At 30.3% G+C, this 14,923-nt stretch overlaps 2 protein-coding genes across 2 annotated transcripts in view; both read right to left on the reverse strand.

Moving 5' to 3' along the window:
* The window catches only part of LOC108772677 (alpha-tubulin N-acetyltransferase), a 13,526-nt gene extending 1,624 nt beyond the window's left edge, over positions 1-11,902 (reverse strand). Inside the window, exons 1-7 of the mRNA XM_018538255.1 lie at positions 11,515-11,902; positions 8,023-8,172; positions 6,716-6,887; positions 3,433-3,574; positions 2,998-3,100; positions 2,814-2,901; positions 2,236-2,282 (exon numbers count right to left, since the gene is read on the reverse strand). Coding sequence (XP_018393757.1) covers positions 2,236-2,282; positions 2,814-2,901; positions 2,998-3,100; positions 3,433-3,574; positions 6,716-6,887; positions 8,023-8,172; positions 11,515-11,618 — 806 coding nt within the window. The 5' untranslated portion in view covers positions 11,619-11,902. The remainder of the gene's footprint in view (positions 1-2,235; positions 2,283-2,813; positions 2,902-2,997; positions 3,101-3,432; positions 3,575-6,715; positions 6,888-8,022; positions 8,173-11,514) is intronic.
* A 2,063-nt stretch (positions 11,903-13,965) lies between these two features.
* Cyp4aa1 (Probable cytochrome P450 4aa1) overlaps positions 13,966-14,923 on the reverse strand; it is a 4,912-nt gene continuing 3,954 nt past the window's right edge. Inside the window, exons 5-6 of the mRNA XM_018538243.1 lie at positions 14,526-14,705; positions 13,966-14,325 (exon numbers count right to left, since the gene is read on the reverse strand). Coding sequence (XP_018393745.1) covers positions 14,138-14,325; positions 14,526-14,705 — 368 coding nt within the window. The 3' untranslated portion in view covers positions 13,966-14,137. The remainder of the gene's footprint in view (positions 14,326-14,525; positions 14,706-14,923) is intronic.

Genomic DNA, 14,923 nt, shown 5'->3' on the forward strand with positions numbered 1-14,923 from the left:
AGTATTTTTTCTCATTTTTTCAATTACGAACCTTGAAAATAAAAAAAAATTAAATAACATTGATTCCTTATTCTTTCATTAACACATATAATAATCAAACTCAACTGCACCTAATATTGGTAACTTTTTGTATGTCTATTAAAAGGTGCAGTACAATGAGATCTTTACGTATTTCAATGGAATGATTTTCTAAATCGAGTTCTTAAAATAAGGCTCTATAAAAGTATAAATAAGATGTACTTTGACAATAAAATTTCGTTTAATTTTGTACAAAAATTAATTCAGAGATCTGCGTAATATTCATATACAACATTTCTTAATGATAATCAAATATTTTTTAATTTGATTCGTCACATTGGATCTATTATTTGAAATTTCTAAATTCTGAAGCAAGGAAATTTTTATTATATCTTGGAATGAAGTGAAAATTATAAAAAAAATAAAATCACTAGAATATTATTTATAATAAATATTTATAATTTATGAACAATAAAAAGTTAAATTTTTTGGGACTCTTTAATTTATATAATAAAACTATGGAACTTTAATTTATACAATAAGACTATGGAACGAATATTGCGCAGTATATTAATATATAAATCTCAGTCAAAAATATTGAAACAATGTACGTTTCTGCTAAAGTTTGAGTCATCTTTAGTAAAGCTTTATTTTACTGACTCTAAAATTAGTTTGCAATTTTAATTTGGAACAACTGTTAATCAGTATTTTTTTTTCTTTATTTTTTTCATTATTTTTTTTATTATATTTCTTTTTGTACCTACAATATGCATGTTTATAGTTACGAACTTTTGAGATTGGCAATCTACTACCATCAGCCATGTAACTGTTGGACATAATTTGAAGATTTCGTGTCTTGCTACGTTGCTAACAAAGAATACATACTGGACTATGATTTGCGACTAATAATTCAACGTTATATCCGATAAAATGAAGTTTTACTGAAGATGGCTCAAACTTGATCAAAAATGTATATTATTTATTTTTGACTTAAATTTGTTTCTTAATAGGTATACTGTGTATCTTAATATTCGTTCCAACGCTGATTTCTAATAGCCTCGTTAAATATAATTATTGCGCATAGTCTTATTATATTTATAATTTATTTTAATTAGATTTAATTTATTGGTCAATACATAGTAAATTTGCTTACTTTTATTTTCATCTCATTTCGAGATACATTATCGACCTCCAAACTTAGATTTATTGATCTCAAAAGTCCTTTAAAACCGAGTTTTGCAATATATAATTAGATTTTTTTTTTAATTTGCTGTATAAAATCCATTATGTTGAATTTTTTAATTTTAGATGAGAATCTGATTCAATGATCTAAAAATTCCTAGAAAGTAAGATTTTCCAACTTTTCCATACGTTACACTTTGTTAGAAAGCGCCTATTCTCAAAAAATTAATATCTATTGCTATAGATTATGTACGGTTTCGACACGCACGCGCTTTATTCTATCTATAGCTGCGTTCCGTTATCACTACTAAAAATCTATAGTATACATAACGTAAACTATAAATTTTTAATACTCGTGAATAAGGGAACAATCTTCAGTCATCACTTACAGAAGAAAAGTAGAACGAAGCTTACAAAGCGTAAGTATCGAAATCGAACGCAACCCTAGATTCGATAGCTTTCTTTTTCTAATAGACTATAGCTGAGATCAGGGGGAGAATTCGCAATTTGTATATATTATATTTATGACCTAATTAATTCAGTAAAAATCATTAATTATTGACATATGTTACATTGCTACAATGAATTATTTGAAGCATCTTGAATTATTTAAAATATTTTAGATGTATTGAGAGCATATATACTCTTAGTAAGATTTTTAAAGCTTCAGCGATGATTTTTAAAAAGGAAAAGGTTTGTGTACAGTGCAACAATGCGTAAAAAAATAATAATGTATACTTTCATAAATTTTCTCTCACAATTCTGCTTTAAAATGCGTTGTGATCTCTGAGTATTATTTTATTATTTTTTATGACTAAACATTTTTTTTAAAGTTTTTTAAAAATTAAAATTTTAATGCATAACTATGAGAGAAAGTCTCAAAATATCACAACCAAAAAATATTGCACATAATTGCTCTTTCATGTGTAATATTATTACGCATAACAGTCTTCAATTAAATATTAAAGAAAATTATAAAATAAGCACAGGCTCAGATTTGATCACTTCAATAACCATTCTATGAATTTTACTCACCCAGTATGCTCGGCTGATTGACCAAGCATCGCTGTGTTATGGATTATCTAAAAGAAAGCGTCAATATGTAATGATTAGTCATGCTACGCTTTATATGTTACGAAGTTAAGAGAAATTGCATTAGTTTCCAAGTATGGTATGTTGTTAATAACATTAGATTTTGATGAAAAAGAAAATGTCTGTGTAAATATTGCAAATATGCTTTGCGGTAAGCTTAATTTCATTCAATAGAAATATATATACATTCTGCGTAGATAGATATATAGATCCTACTATACATATTTTTTGCAATTAAAAATTTTAGATTATTTTTTTATATAACTAAAAAATAATGCCTCTATTCTATATTCGGTATTTAGAGATAAACGATCGTTTAAGTCGTTATTTATATCTTGCAGTTGTGCACACAATTTTTGTTTTCCCTTTTCTCTTTCTTTCTTTCTTTTCTTTTCTTTTTATTACAATTAATTATATTTACTGTACATTTGTAACTATTATTATGATATCGATAAGACTGATAAATTAAAACGTGACAGCAATTTTTAAAGTTTTTTTCAGTTTCTCTATGTCGTACTCACATTTGCCATGGAGCAGGGCGGCCGCGCCGCAGCATATCTACCGAATGAATTACGCGAAACGGATGCCACATATGGTACTCCGTTGAGACTGAAAAGCAATATATCATTTTCTTCCATATAACTGTAAACCATTACGATTCGCATCTGTCGCTTCATAAATCGTAATTCGACTTGACGCACCTACCTAGCACCGTTTCTTCCGTTACTGTCATTGTTGCCCGACATAGCATCGTCCAAATTCACCCTTGGAGGTAAACTGTATCTATTGCTTCTTACGTCTCGACTCTCTGCAAACGCGAAAATAAAAGTTTTCTTGAACTATTTGTATTTTTCACGTATAATCAACGCTTTTAAATTTTAGGTATATGCGCTAGAGATTCTTTAAGCAACTATATATATACTTAATTGAATTCTCCCGTAAAAAAACGGACCGCAGAAATAGTAAAAAAATTTACTATTTCTATAAATAAATTTACTTTGAAAGAAACAATTTATTAAAATAATCCTCAGCAAATATTTAAAATATTTAAGAAAATAGTTTGTTTGCACTAACATCAATTGTGTTATCACACATTATGTGCATTCAAGAAAAATGCATGCCAAAGTATTAATTACGTACCGTCATCAAAGAATCCTTCAAAGACGACAAATTTATTGTTCTGCGGGATAATCTTCGAGAGTCCGTAGTATTTGCGTAGGAAAGCTAAGAACTTCTCTGACGGTCGATCAATTGCCAATTTCACTGGCCTAATAGTCTCCTCCTACAAATCAAAATACTTTTATATTAAAAGTAGAATTAATAAAAATAAAAAGATATTAGATAAGATAAAAATATGAATGAGCGAATAAGAAGAGAATAAAATAGTCTCAATATAAAAAATTGCATTTTATAATTTAAAATAAATTATATATAAAAGAATAAAAGATGTTAATTATCTGCTACTATAAGTAAAAAGAAAGACAAATTAAATTTAATCTGATTATACATATGATTTAATTTTAATTGCTCATGTCGAACATTCTTTGTTTTATATATATGGTTTAAAGAGACAAATAATGATAAAATCAATGTTTAAAAAAATTGATTTGTTTACAGTCACATAAAGATATTTTTTTAAATAGTGCATATTTCTCTTAATTTATTAGTATATGGCGATAGTATTTTGCTAGACCTTCAAACGTTCAAGTTTCGATTAGTTGATACTACATATATATGTATACACGACCATGAAAGAATGCAGTAGCATAAATGTAATTAACTTTCATAGGTCAGGCTGCCACGCCGGATGCGATTAATCGTGTTTGATGCGAAATCAAGTTTCTAATATTAATTATTTCACGCTAAAGGAGTGTGATATTAGGAAAAAATACCCATCAGTATACCACTATAAATACAAACCGACGAACCGTACCGAAACAAACGGGCTGGGTGAGTTCAGTCACCTTGCGAGTTACCTTCGAGCGTAACACCCGCTTTCCTCCGTATGCGATATAATATAATGACCTTTCGTCACGCATTTATTTAAGATCGCTCACGTTTTACGATATCTCGGTTTTCAACTCGCGAGAAAATCGCGACGACCACGAAATAGCCCGTGCATTATAAAATTGCAATCACGCGAGAAATACGAAAGTCTCAGGCAACCGTTATAGCAAGCGTTTCATGAAGTTTCAGTATCAACGTTGATATTAAAACATCGCATTTCTGATTAGACTTTTTCTATTTGTGCAATAAAAATATCATCTTTAATATGTATGCAATAAAATTGTATTAATTTTTATTACGTACAAAACATCGCACTTTATAATTACGAGAAGTTTTGTCAATATATCTATATAATTAGATACTTTGGCGGAGAAACTAGAATCAGTTTCTACTACAATTAAAAGGATTGTTATCTGTCGCATGTATCTCACACGTTGGTGCCGTATAACGTTGGATACGTAAATAATTATGACGTCGTACTTTCGAATGAGTCACAGTATAAGAGGTAAGTGAAGAAATATAAACACGTATAGTATAGACGTGAATTCAGTCGAGTTTCAAGTTTTATTCCGTTCAGTTGTAATCAGTGTTATTTGTAGTGAAATTCTATAAGTGTCATAAGCACGGTTATAACTATACACATACGCTCGCTTTAATTGTGATTGCGCGCGTTTCGTCTTAATTTTCACTATAATAACTAATTATTTTGGTTTACAAGTAAAAGTAGTGTGAAACTCGCAATTATTAATTTAATTTGAAATGTCGTCTAGATATCATAAAATATGTATTAAAATATACATATATAAAATATACTTATATAAACATAACTAACGTTTTAATAAACGCTCTTACAAAATCTTGATGATTTTTTTGAAGTTCTTTGTACAGTATAAAAACTTGTTCTACTTAAATACTCAATTTGAATTTAAAAACTCTATATAAAGTATGAAAAACAATGAATTATTTTTATAAATTCTTAACGATTCGGAAATAAAAGTTGATCTGAATATCAATTATAAAATATTAAATTTATATTTACTTATTATATGAATCTTATATTGTATACAAAGAAATCTGATGTTCTAGAAGATTCTGTTGAGCAAAAAATAAAGAATGTCCGTCTTCTTTCGTTACAGTTCTCTGCACTTGTCCTCACATGACACAACGATTTCAGGGTTTTGAGTCCTCGAGCGGAACGAAAAGCAATTTGCAGAATTTTTATCTTTCTCATCTTTATATTGTGTATGTGCTATACTTTACTTTAAAAATTATTTCTCACTGCATTTTTTTTAAATAATATAGTTATTTATATTATTTGTATTGCATATATTTATTAATTCTCGTAAATACGTTTATCACACATTTTTCTTAAATAATATAAATCTCCAAGTTGCAATTTATATTTAAATCTATATTTTTGATATAAAACTTAATAAAAAAAATTAATAAAAAATATTTCACATTTAGTAATATATAAAAAAATGTTTTATTTATTTTTTATCAACTTTCATTTAAATATATTGCAATCTTTTACAATCGTAGTAAAATCGATTATTCTAAACTTTTATACAATTGATATTAATACCATTAAAGAATAATTAATTTATAATACATTATCGTTATTATTATTAATTTCAATTATATCATATTAATCAAATAAATATTATCGGTTACATAAATATTACTCATTTTTCTCTGTGTAGCTGCAATTGTAACGCGATCAAACTTCTGTTTCGCACGAAGTCTTAACAATTTAAGTATCTCCTGTGCAGGAAGTAATTATGCCTTCTACTAGCGCATCAAAGATTTGTCTTCGTGCGGGGAAGTTCGAGTATCGTATAGCGGAAACTCTCTCTTCACGTGAGAACGGTTCGTTTCTCGTAGTTTCATTAACATACAATTATCGAAGAAGAATGCTATATACAATTAAATCGGCTACCCTTAGCAATAACTCATCATTTCTCTTAGAAACGATAATAATAACAATATTTCATTATATTTTGCATAATAAAATAATTAATCACAATATGACAATGTAATGATAAGGTATAAACAAAAATATCTTACAATATAATTAAATTCTGAATTGCTCTTTTTCTGTATTTAATTATTCATTAATATTTCCTTCAATGAAATATTATTCAGACTTGTATCAGATATATTTTTTCTCTAGATAATCTCAAGGACAAAATTAAAAATGTATATTTTAGTTTTAATTTCTATTTATTAACTACAATTTTATTAGTTACAATTATTAGAGTGTTTAATCGATTAGAGTTTAGAGATTATTTAGAATTTAGAGTTTAGTTTATCAATTATATGTTATTTTAAATTTATCTGTAGACGTTTCTTCATCAAAGGTAATCCAAGATTAAGTATAATTTAAGATTTGAGAATCAGCGTGCGCAGAACTTACAGATAACATGTGCTGATAGAGAATATTGCCCAGACCCATACGTTGTCGCGACTCGTGCACGTAGAAATCCAAGATACATCTTGCCTGCAGCTGATAATGCTCTCCCATTTCATCAAACAGAAACAAATTTTTCGATCCCGTTTTCAGTAATCCCACCACACTGCCGAGTCCACTGTAACATCAAGAGATTTTATTATGCGAATGAATCACCTAGGAGACGACTTTGAAAGATACTATATATGTTACGTCGTTACAGTATTGTAATGATCGCCAAGTAATGCGTAATATCTGTATATGGTTTGATGCGTATCTCATATTCCGCAGGAGTCGATAAAATTGGGCATGTTCGCCTACGAGTGCTCGCAAGTTGTATGCATATTGTATGTCAACAACTCAGGAGCGTACTCTGTTTTTATATATTCGAATAAAATTTTGCATTTCATACTTACTACAAAAATAATGTTGCGCGTAAATGTAAATAGTATAATCTCAAGTCTTGAATTTCTTTCTAAAACTTTTAGAGTGACTCTCATTCTGAAGAGTGAAATCTCACTCTTAAAGATTGAAAATTAAGCCATTCTTCTTCAAGACTGATTCAATATTTACTCTTTAAATTGAGATACTCCAAAGAATTTAAATAGTAACTGATAATAGTGTAAATATAAATGATTGTTAATAATGTTAATACTTTTAGATCTACGCATGAATAGTCCGTCTAAGGTAAAATAAAATTAACGTTAAATTGAGAAAACTTCCATACAATTGCAAAATAAACATTCTGTTCATAAACACGTAAAATAAAAGAGAATCCATACGTAAACAAGCGACATTAGCATGACAATTGTCATATTCATTCTATTTTCACTTCATTTGTAGCCGGTCTAACACGCTCATATCAGCTATTGTCTGCAGGTATTTGAATGCCCACGAGCAGTGTCTATTTGCCAATATATTTTTCGGCTAAAAAATGTCCATTTTAGGATCCCTCCATGTCTCTTTAAAAAAAAATCCGCAAATAAGATATTTTAATTTATCGAACGATAATTCAAAGAACCGTATCGATAATAAAAACCATTTTATTTTAATGATTTTGAATACTAATCGCCAGAATTGATTTTTAAAACTGTAAAGACTTGTTTTTAGGAACTTATTAAAGAAGAAAGTTCAAAAAATCAATTAGATTATGTATCGAGATATAGAAATTTTAAATGCGGTGTTACAAATCTCAAGGCTAAATATTTGTTATTTAATTATGTAACAAATATTATATTTTAAGTAAATCTATTTAAATGGAAAGAAAAGCTTACTTGTTTCCCTCATTATCTACTAGTAAATAAATCATGTGATCTGTGTCCCGTAGTTTAAGAGCGCTAGTAATAGGCTTGTTAAGTCCTTGAGCCCTCGCTGATGCCTCGCCCATATCGTCCAGTATTCTGCTCAACAATCTTTGGCATTCGCTGAAAAAAAGATGATATTTATCAGATACCTACGTTTATATTTGCAACCAAATAAATCGAATACATTTCTATACAAATTTAATTTACAATTAGTAGATTTAGCTGGAATGCTTTGATATACAAGACGTTTTACGTAATTTGTATGTAAATTTTTTATATTTTTTATCTATTTATACTTATAACATGATTAATTAAGAAAATGTAATTAAATATAATTATAAGAAAATCTCTAAAGACATCCTAAACATGATTAAAGAAAAGGTAACATAAGAATTGAGTATATGTGAAGGAGAATTTTATCTCAGATTAAAATAATTATAATGTAAAATATCGCGAATAATTGTTGCAGACATCTCTTAAAATAGACGCGAGTTAAAAATAACATCTCGATCAATCGCTATTTTTCAATACTACAATTACAATCGCTACGCATACGCAGCGATTTGCATATCGATTACGCGCTGAAATAGTACGAAACAGTCACGTTCCACTTTTCGTCTTCATATTTTATGCTACAAGCATCATTCTCGTAAAATTATGCGAATTAATTCTCATCCGATGTTCTTGTGTCAAGGACAAAACGTTTTTAAAAACTAGTGAAACTAGTGAAAACTAACTAGATATAAGAGAGAAAGAGAGAGGTGGCAGGAAAAAGGGAAGAGAGAGAGAGAGAGAGAGAGAGAGAGAGAGAGAGAGAGACAGAGAGTATAGAAAAAAGTAGAAAGTACACAATCATTATGGAAGAAAGCATTCAGATAAATTTTTATGTCGATTCATCTTTTTTATATTAAATAATGTAGAAAAACTTTACTTTTATACATATTGATAATAATTTTCAACGGTTAATACAAATAATGTTTAAAGCTGATAAAAAAATTACTTAAATAATAATATAAATTATTTATAAAAATAGAAAGATATTGATTTCTAAACAGCTTTTTATACATTGTGTAATAACCAGTAAATATCATAGCACGATATGCAATTTCATATTATTAGGTTACACAAAATTACACGTTAGAAAATTATATAGGTGCAACTATTTGCATCGTTCGGCGTTCTAAGAAAGATTCCTCGTGTAACACATTATTCAGTTACAGCGATGACCTGATTCATGTTTTGGACGCGCGCCAATCCATTTTTGCGATAAAGATCAGGTTAATTTATTCTATCGATATTAGATATATCTTCTCCTACGGTCATTATGCTATTGATGTGAAGTATGATGGATTGTATGACGAAAAAACGTGAGTAATCACCAAATGCGGAAAGTTGCATTGCGAAATCTACTCTTGAAGACATGAAACTTCACGGAAGTATCTTACATAAGGCGCTTGCCTAACTTTGATAATAGATTATTTAATTTTATGGTACATTTCTTCTTTTAACAAATTTTGTAGAATAATCGTAGACACTTACTTCTTGTATCTTAAATCACTCGAAAAAAATATTATATTGTATAATTTTAATTACTTAAGAAAAGTATATTTTTTTTCACAAAAGTATTTATTTTATATACATATTTTTATTAAAGTGCACCACGTATTTACGTTTGTATTAAACTTATGTAATTGACGAAATTATACAACCTCAAGATTATTTTCAGTGCAAACATTATAAATAGAAAGGAAATATGAAGAAATGAATTTTCGCGTTTCCCAGCACAGAAATTTGCAACAACGTTGCTGCAACGTTTGCAATGTTACTGCAATATTGCTAGAACGTATGTTGCGGTATTACTGCAACATTGCTAGAATGATCTACGCCATATGATGGATTAATGTGTCAGAATAACTATCAATAATTTTGCAACGCGAGTCATCGTTGCATCAACTGCTCCTGTCAAGGAGGACAGGTAACCGGAGGACAAATAATCTATATAAGCTTTTCTGTGTAACCTACAGATTACAAATAACGAAGGACAAATCTTTCACGGTGAGAAACCACTTCTCTCTACTATTTCGTCATAGACTTCCGCGAGCGTCGCGAGTCACTGCCCAAGAATTCGATAGAAGTTATTGCAAGTGAACCGAGTTCCTTGAACCGAGAATCTACGGTATATACAAGCCCGTCCGTCCGACTTTATTGTTGGAAAAAAAACTTATTTATTTCGCAATTCGCCAACTTTCTTGTGACAGAAAGCTATCTCAAGGAGAGAGAAAAGAGTATTCCACCGTCTACTGTAACGAGTATTGAACAATTAAATGAAGTGCGGCGAATCTTATCTTGCTGGATTTTATCGTGTAAAATGGCTTACATAACATATCGTAACCTAAATCTTAATTATCAGGATACATAAAATTACGCTACTCTCTGCAGCTTCTAAGTATTCTGCATTAACTCAATCAGCTAATGCAAGAGCAGATTTGAACACGTCAGTAACATTCCTTCAGCAATTAGATAATGGGTATATTTCTCGTTATTCCTTGGTGTCTCATTTATCAGAAGATATAATCAAACATTATAGAAAAACGAATCGATAGAATATATTGTAGTTTAAAGTGATTACGTCTAAATTATATTAATTATTAAAAAAATCATATTTATTAATTATATTTTTCATTTTATTAATTATATTTATTAATTGTTTAATATATTGTATTCTTTTTGATAAGAAAGAAGATCGAGTATGAGATAAAATAAGCTTCCTGAAGCTGCTATGCATATTGAATATTCGTTCAAAATAAATAGATCTAGAATTGATTACGTAGTAAGATTTGTAATTATGCACGCGTACGTGCATATATGAGCATGAGCGTGCGCACGCACGTGTACACCACATATACATACAATCGCTCCCTTTTTACTTTAAAAGTGACGTAACTCAAACGTAACATAATTTACGAGTTATTACCATGAATGAGTCAAGTAAATTATTTTATCAATCATTAAAGACGTCAAAATTAGCGCAATTAAAAAAATGATTTTTAAAGAAAGTGGTTAAACTCATTTTAAAGAGGATGATTTTTAAAGATTATATACTAAAATAACAAATATGACATTTGATTATTAAGAATATTTTTTGTTTTATTAGTCAATGATTCTCCGTTCTACGAGAAAACGATTATTCGAGAGATAATCATTTTCTCATTTTCTGGAAAAACAACTTTTTTAATTACGTCATTTTTGGAGCACTATACACATTGGAGTAATATATACATACATAAATGAAAATATAACTTTGTATATTTACGTCACAATTTAATAAATACAGAAAGCACTTGCGAAATCACAAAAACGGGCGCGAGAGTTTCGATGTATAAATGGACATTGCGTAGCATGATTGATAATTCGGGAGAGCTAAACTATTTTAGAATCTCAGAAAGAAGAGTATATACTCACTTTAATTCGCGTCGATCACCTTTGAAGTCTTCCGGCACCAGATTGTGCGTGACCTTGTTGATCTTCCTAGGCAAGAGTTTATTTACGTTGAACTTGAACTCCATCTCGATAAGATGATGGAAGGATCGCTGTCACACCGTTGTCTTATAGAGAACTTTAATTGCACTTCCTCGTTCCCGTCCTTTTCGTACCTTGTTCTCTTTTACCACGTTTAACGTTTCTATCCCGATGAATAATCGCAAGACTGTTTTATTTTCGCGACCCTGCGGTTTACCGGGAACGACAACGGGCTCGCCTTGAATATGGCCGTTGTTCGCGCACCCTTTCGCGGCAACTTCACTTCGCGTTGTTGATTGTCACGTGAACATTGATCGGTTTCCTCCCCCTCTCGCTCTCCTCCCCCGCCCTCCTTTCCGCCCTCTCTCCCTCTCCCTCTTCTTCCCCCCCCCTCCCAATCTCTCTGTCACACTTCTATACGGCGAGCTCCTGTCACTGATGCAGGAATCTCACACGAGCCTTTAAGTATCGAATCGACACCTTTGCGCGGCACCTCCGATTAATCACGTGGGTGCCAAACGACTGTCACCGTCTTCCTGTATCTCCCAATCGTTTTACGTTTCAAATTTAATTTAATTATCTCGTCCCGAGATTACTTTAGCGTCTCTCGACACGACGAGAGAGGCCGAAGATCGATCACCTACTCTCGCTGTCTACATCATACACGAAGACGAAATGCTCCGAACGGAGGAGAGCGACGAGCGAGAGAGCGCAGCTCCACAGCGAATCGATCGCTTCCCGCGGTGATGCAAAGCTACACCAGCCACAAACTCCGGCTCACTTGACGGCTCACGGCCAACTGATAGCCATCACCGCTGTTCGCGTGTACGGAGCACGAGGATGCGACCTCCACATCCCTCCTTCGCGAGAGAGCGACCGGCGATCCAATGCTCTTACGTATATTTGTTCGAATATTCAGCAAACACGCTTTCGAATTGCGAATAATATCGAATGGGAAATCGACCGAATATTGAAAAAAAATGATTGAGATGATCGAGATAGTAAATAATAGCGGCAAAAATCCGCACGATTTGTAGTCGCTTTCCAAGCTTTTCTCCCGGTGAAACGTCAGTCGCACTGGATCGCGTTGTCTTTCAGAGCATTACGTTGAATTTTTATCGTAAAAGCAACGCAAGTCGCGCCAAAGCGCGCGCGCATATATAGTGCCTTAAGGCTGATATTACATGTGTCGACAAAACCTTTTCAAGCCTGTTGATTGGATAGACATTCTCGGATCTATCCGCGCTGTAGCCAATCAACACGCTCGAAAATAAAATAAAATATCAACTTAAGCCGTAATCACACCAGCGATTTAAAGCCAGACCTTCGAGCAGATCTTTGCATAATGCATAAGAAAATGAACCCCTCCCTCCCCCCATCAGAGTCTTTCATTTCATAGAAAGGAACAAGATGAAGAATTTTAATTGGCTTATTTTCTTATGCATTATGCGTTATGTAGATCCTGTGGTTCTGCCGTTAAGATACATTATTTACATACAATTCCTGCAAAAAGTTTAGAATTAGAAATGTATTGATACTTATACTTTTCATATAAAAATATTGTAGGTACGAAAATTATATACATAACAATATATTATATGGATAACATTATATATTTATTTAACAACATACCTTTTAGTTTATTTTCTGTACTTGCTATTATATTTATTGTTGCAATACTTTAACTTATATAGAAAATTATGACAAAAATTTCAATTCCTTTATACAAAGTATTTTAAATAATTATGATTATTTTCGCAAAATTTTATTGCGATTTTAAATAAAAAGAAAACATGGGTTAAGTAGATAACAAAATCTAATATAAAATGATGCTAATATAAAATTTCTGCGTTTTCATATTTTTTATGTTTTTTATTATAGATTAGATTTTTATGCCTTAACCAATGCTTTTTTTCTTATTATTTAAACTATTTAAAATAGCTATTTAATTATATCTAATATGCTCTGAATTAAACAGAATCCAAATTACAAAAATGTTTTTGATTTACTTATGTAATTTACTACGAATAATAAATTAAATACCTTGTTAACATGACGCATTAATATTCGCATTAACTCTTATCTTATCAATTTTTTTCTTCCCTGTTTTGATACTTACAAAAGATTAACTTAACGATAAATATTCTTGTAAGTATAATACTCGAAAATCGATGATTTTACTGACCATTATAAAATAATAGCGTTCGCAAAGCGTAAGTTGTTTCATTTTTTGGTTCTACTGACAAAAAAAATTTGTATACAATATAACAACAATGACATATTTCTACAATTTCTTGAAAAATTTTGGGCATTTTTCAAATTTTGTGTCAGCTATTTTGTTTAAATAATATACGAAAAAATTGTTTTATCTTAAAAATAATTTAAATTGCACTGATAAAGTATTGCTTTCTAAAAACGCTAAATATTTTGACTAAATGTCATTTTTCTTTAATGTTATTGAAATGACATAGTTATAGCTTTTCGTTTTTCCATTAAATTATCTTCAAGATACCACCGTTAATTACTTTATAATAGTTTATAGTTTGCAAAGTTGGAAATGGAATCATTAATCCAATTGTCCCGATTCGTATTGTTCATCGCGCGCTCTTACTTTGACCCAAAGTCCACCCTGTGCTCTGACCGTTACTCGAAATTTGGCTATCACTTTCTCCTTGCCAAGGGTCGGCTCTAATCGGCATTTTCTCAAAATAGCACTGATGATTGATTTTATTTCAAGTATGGCAAATTTGTATCCTAAAAAAATATATATAAAGGCATGATAAGTATATATCTTTCTTTGAAAAAAATTAATCTATATCTAACAATATATTAAAAAAACCTTTTAAAACATAAACTTTATTAGTTTTCTTTATAAAACAGAATCTTTAATCTTTTATATAATATTTCTCTTACACATATGTATTTTATAATTAATTTATATTTGCTTTTCTTACCGATACAATTACGAGGTCCTGCGCTAAATGGTATATAGGCATATGGATGCCTTCCCTCAGAGTTTTCAGAGTTAAAACGTTCCGGTTTGAAATCGTGAGGATCAGGAAAATGATGAGATAAACGATGCGTGCAGTATGGCGATATAAATACGCCACAACCGGCTGGTATTATATATTTTCCTGCATAATTACGAAATAATATTATATTAACGTTTTTCAAGAATGATTTAAAGCAATATTTTTATATATAATGTATATAATTGTCGTATATTATTTTTATCATATCTCTATTAACGTTCTATTTATTAAATGTTCACGAATAATGTTAAAGATATATTATGTATTATATTCTCTCTCTCTCTCTCTCTCTCTCTCTCTCTCTCTCTCTCTCTCTCTCT

The sequence above is a fragment of the Cyphomyrmex costatus genome, unplaced genomic scaffold (assembly GCF_001594065.2).
Source record: "Cyphomyrmex costatus isolate MS0001 unplaced genomic scaffold, Ccosl1.0 scaffold193, whole genome shotgun sequence".
Taxonomy (NCBI): domain Eukaryota; kingdom Metazoa; phylum Arthropoda; class Insecta; order Hymenoptera; family Formicidae; genus Cyphomyrmex; species Cyphomyrmex costatus.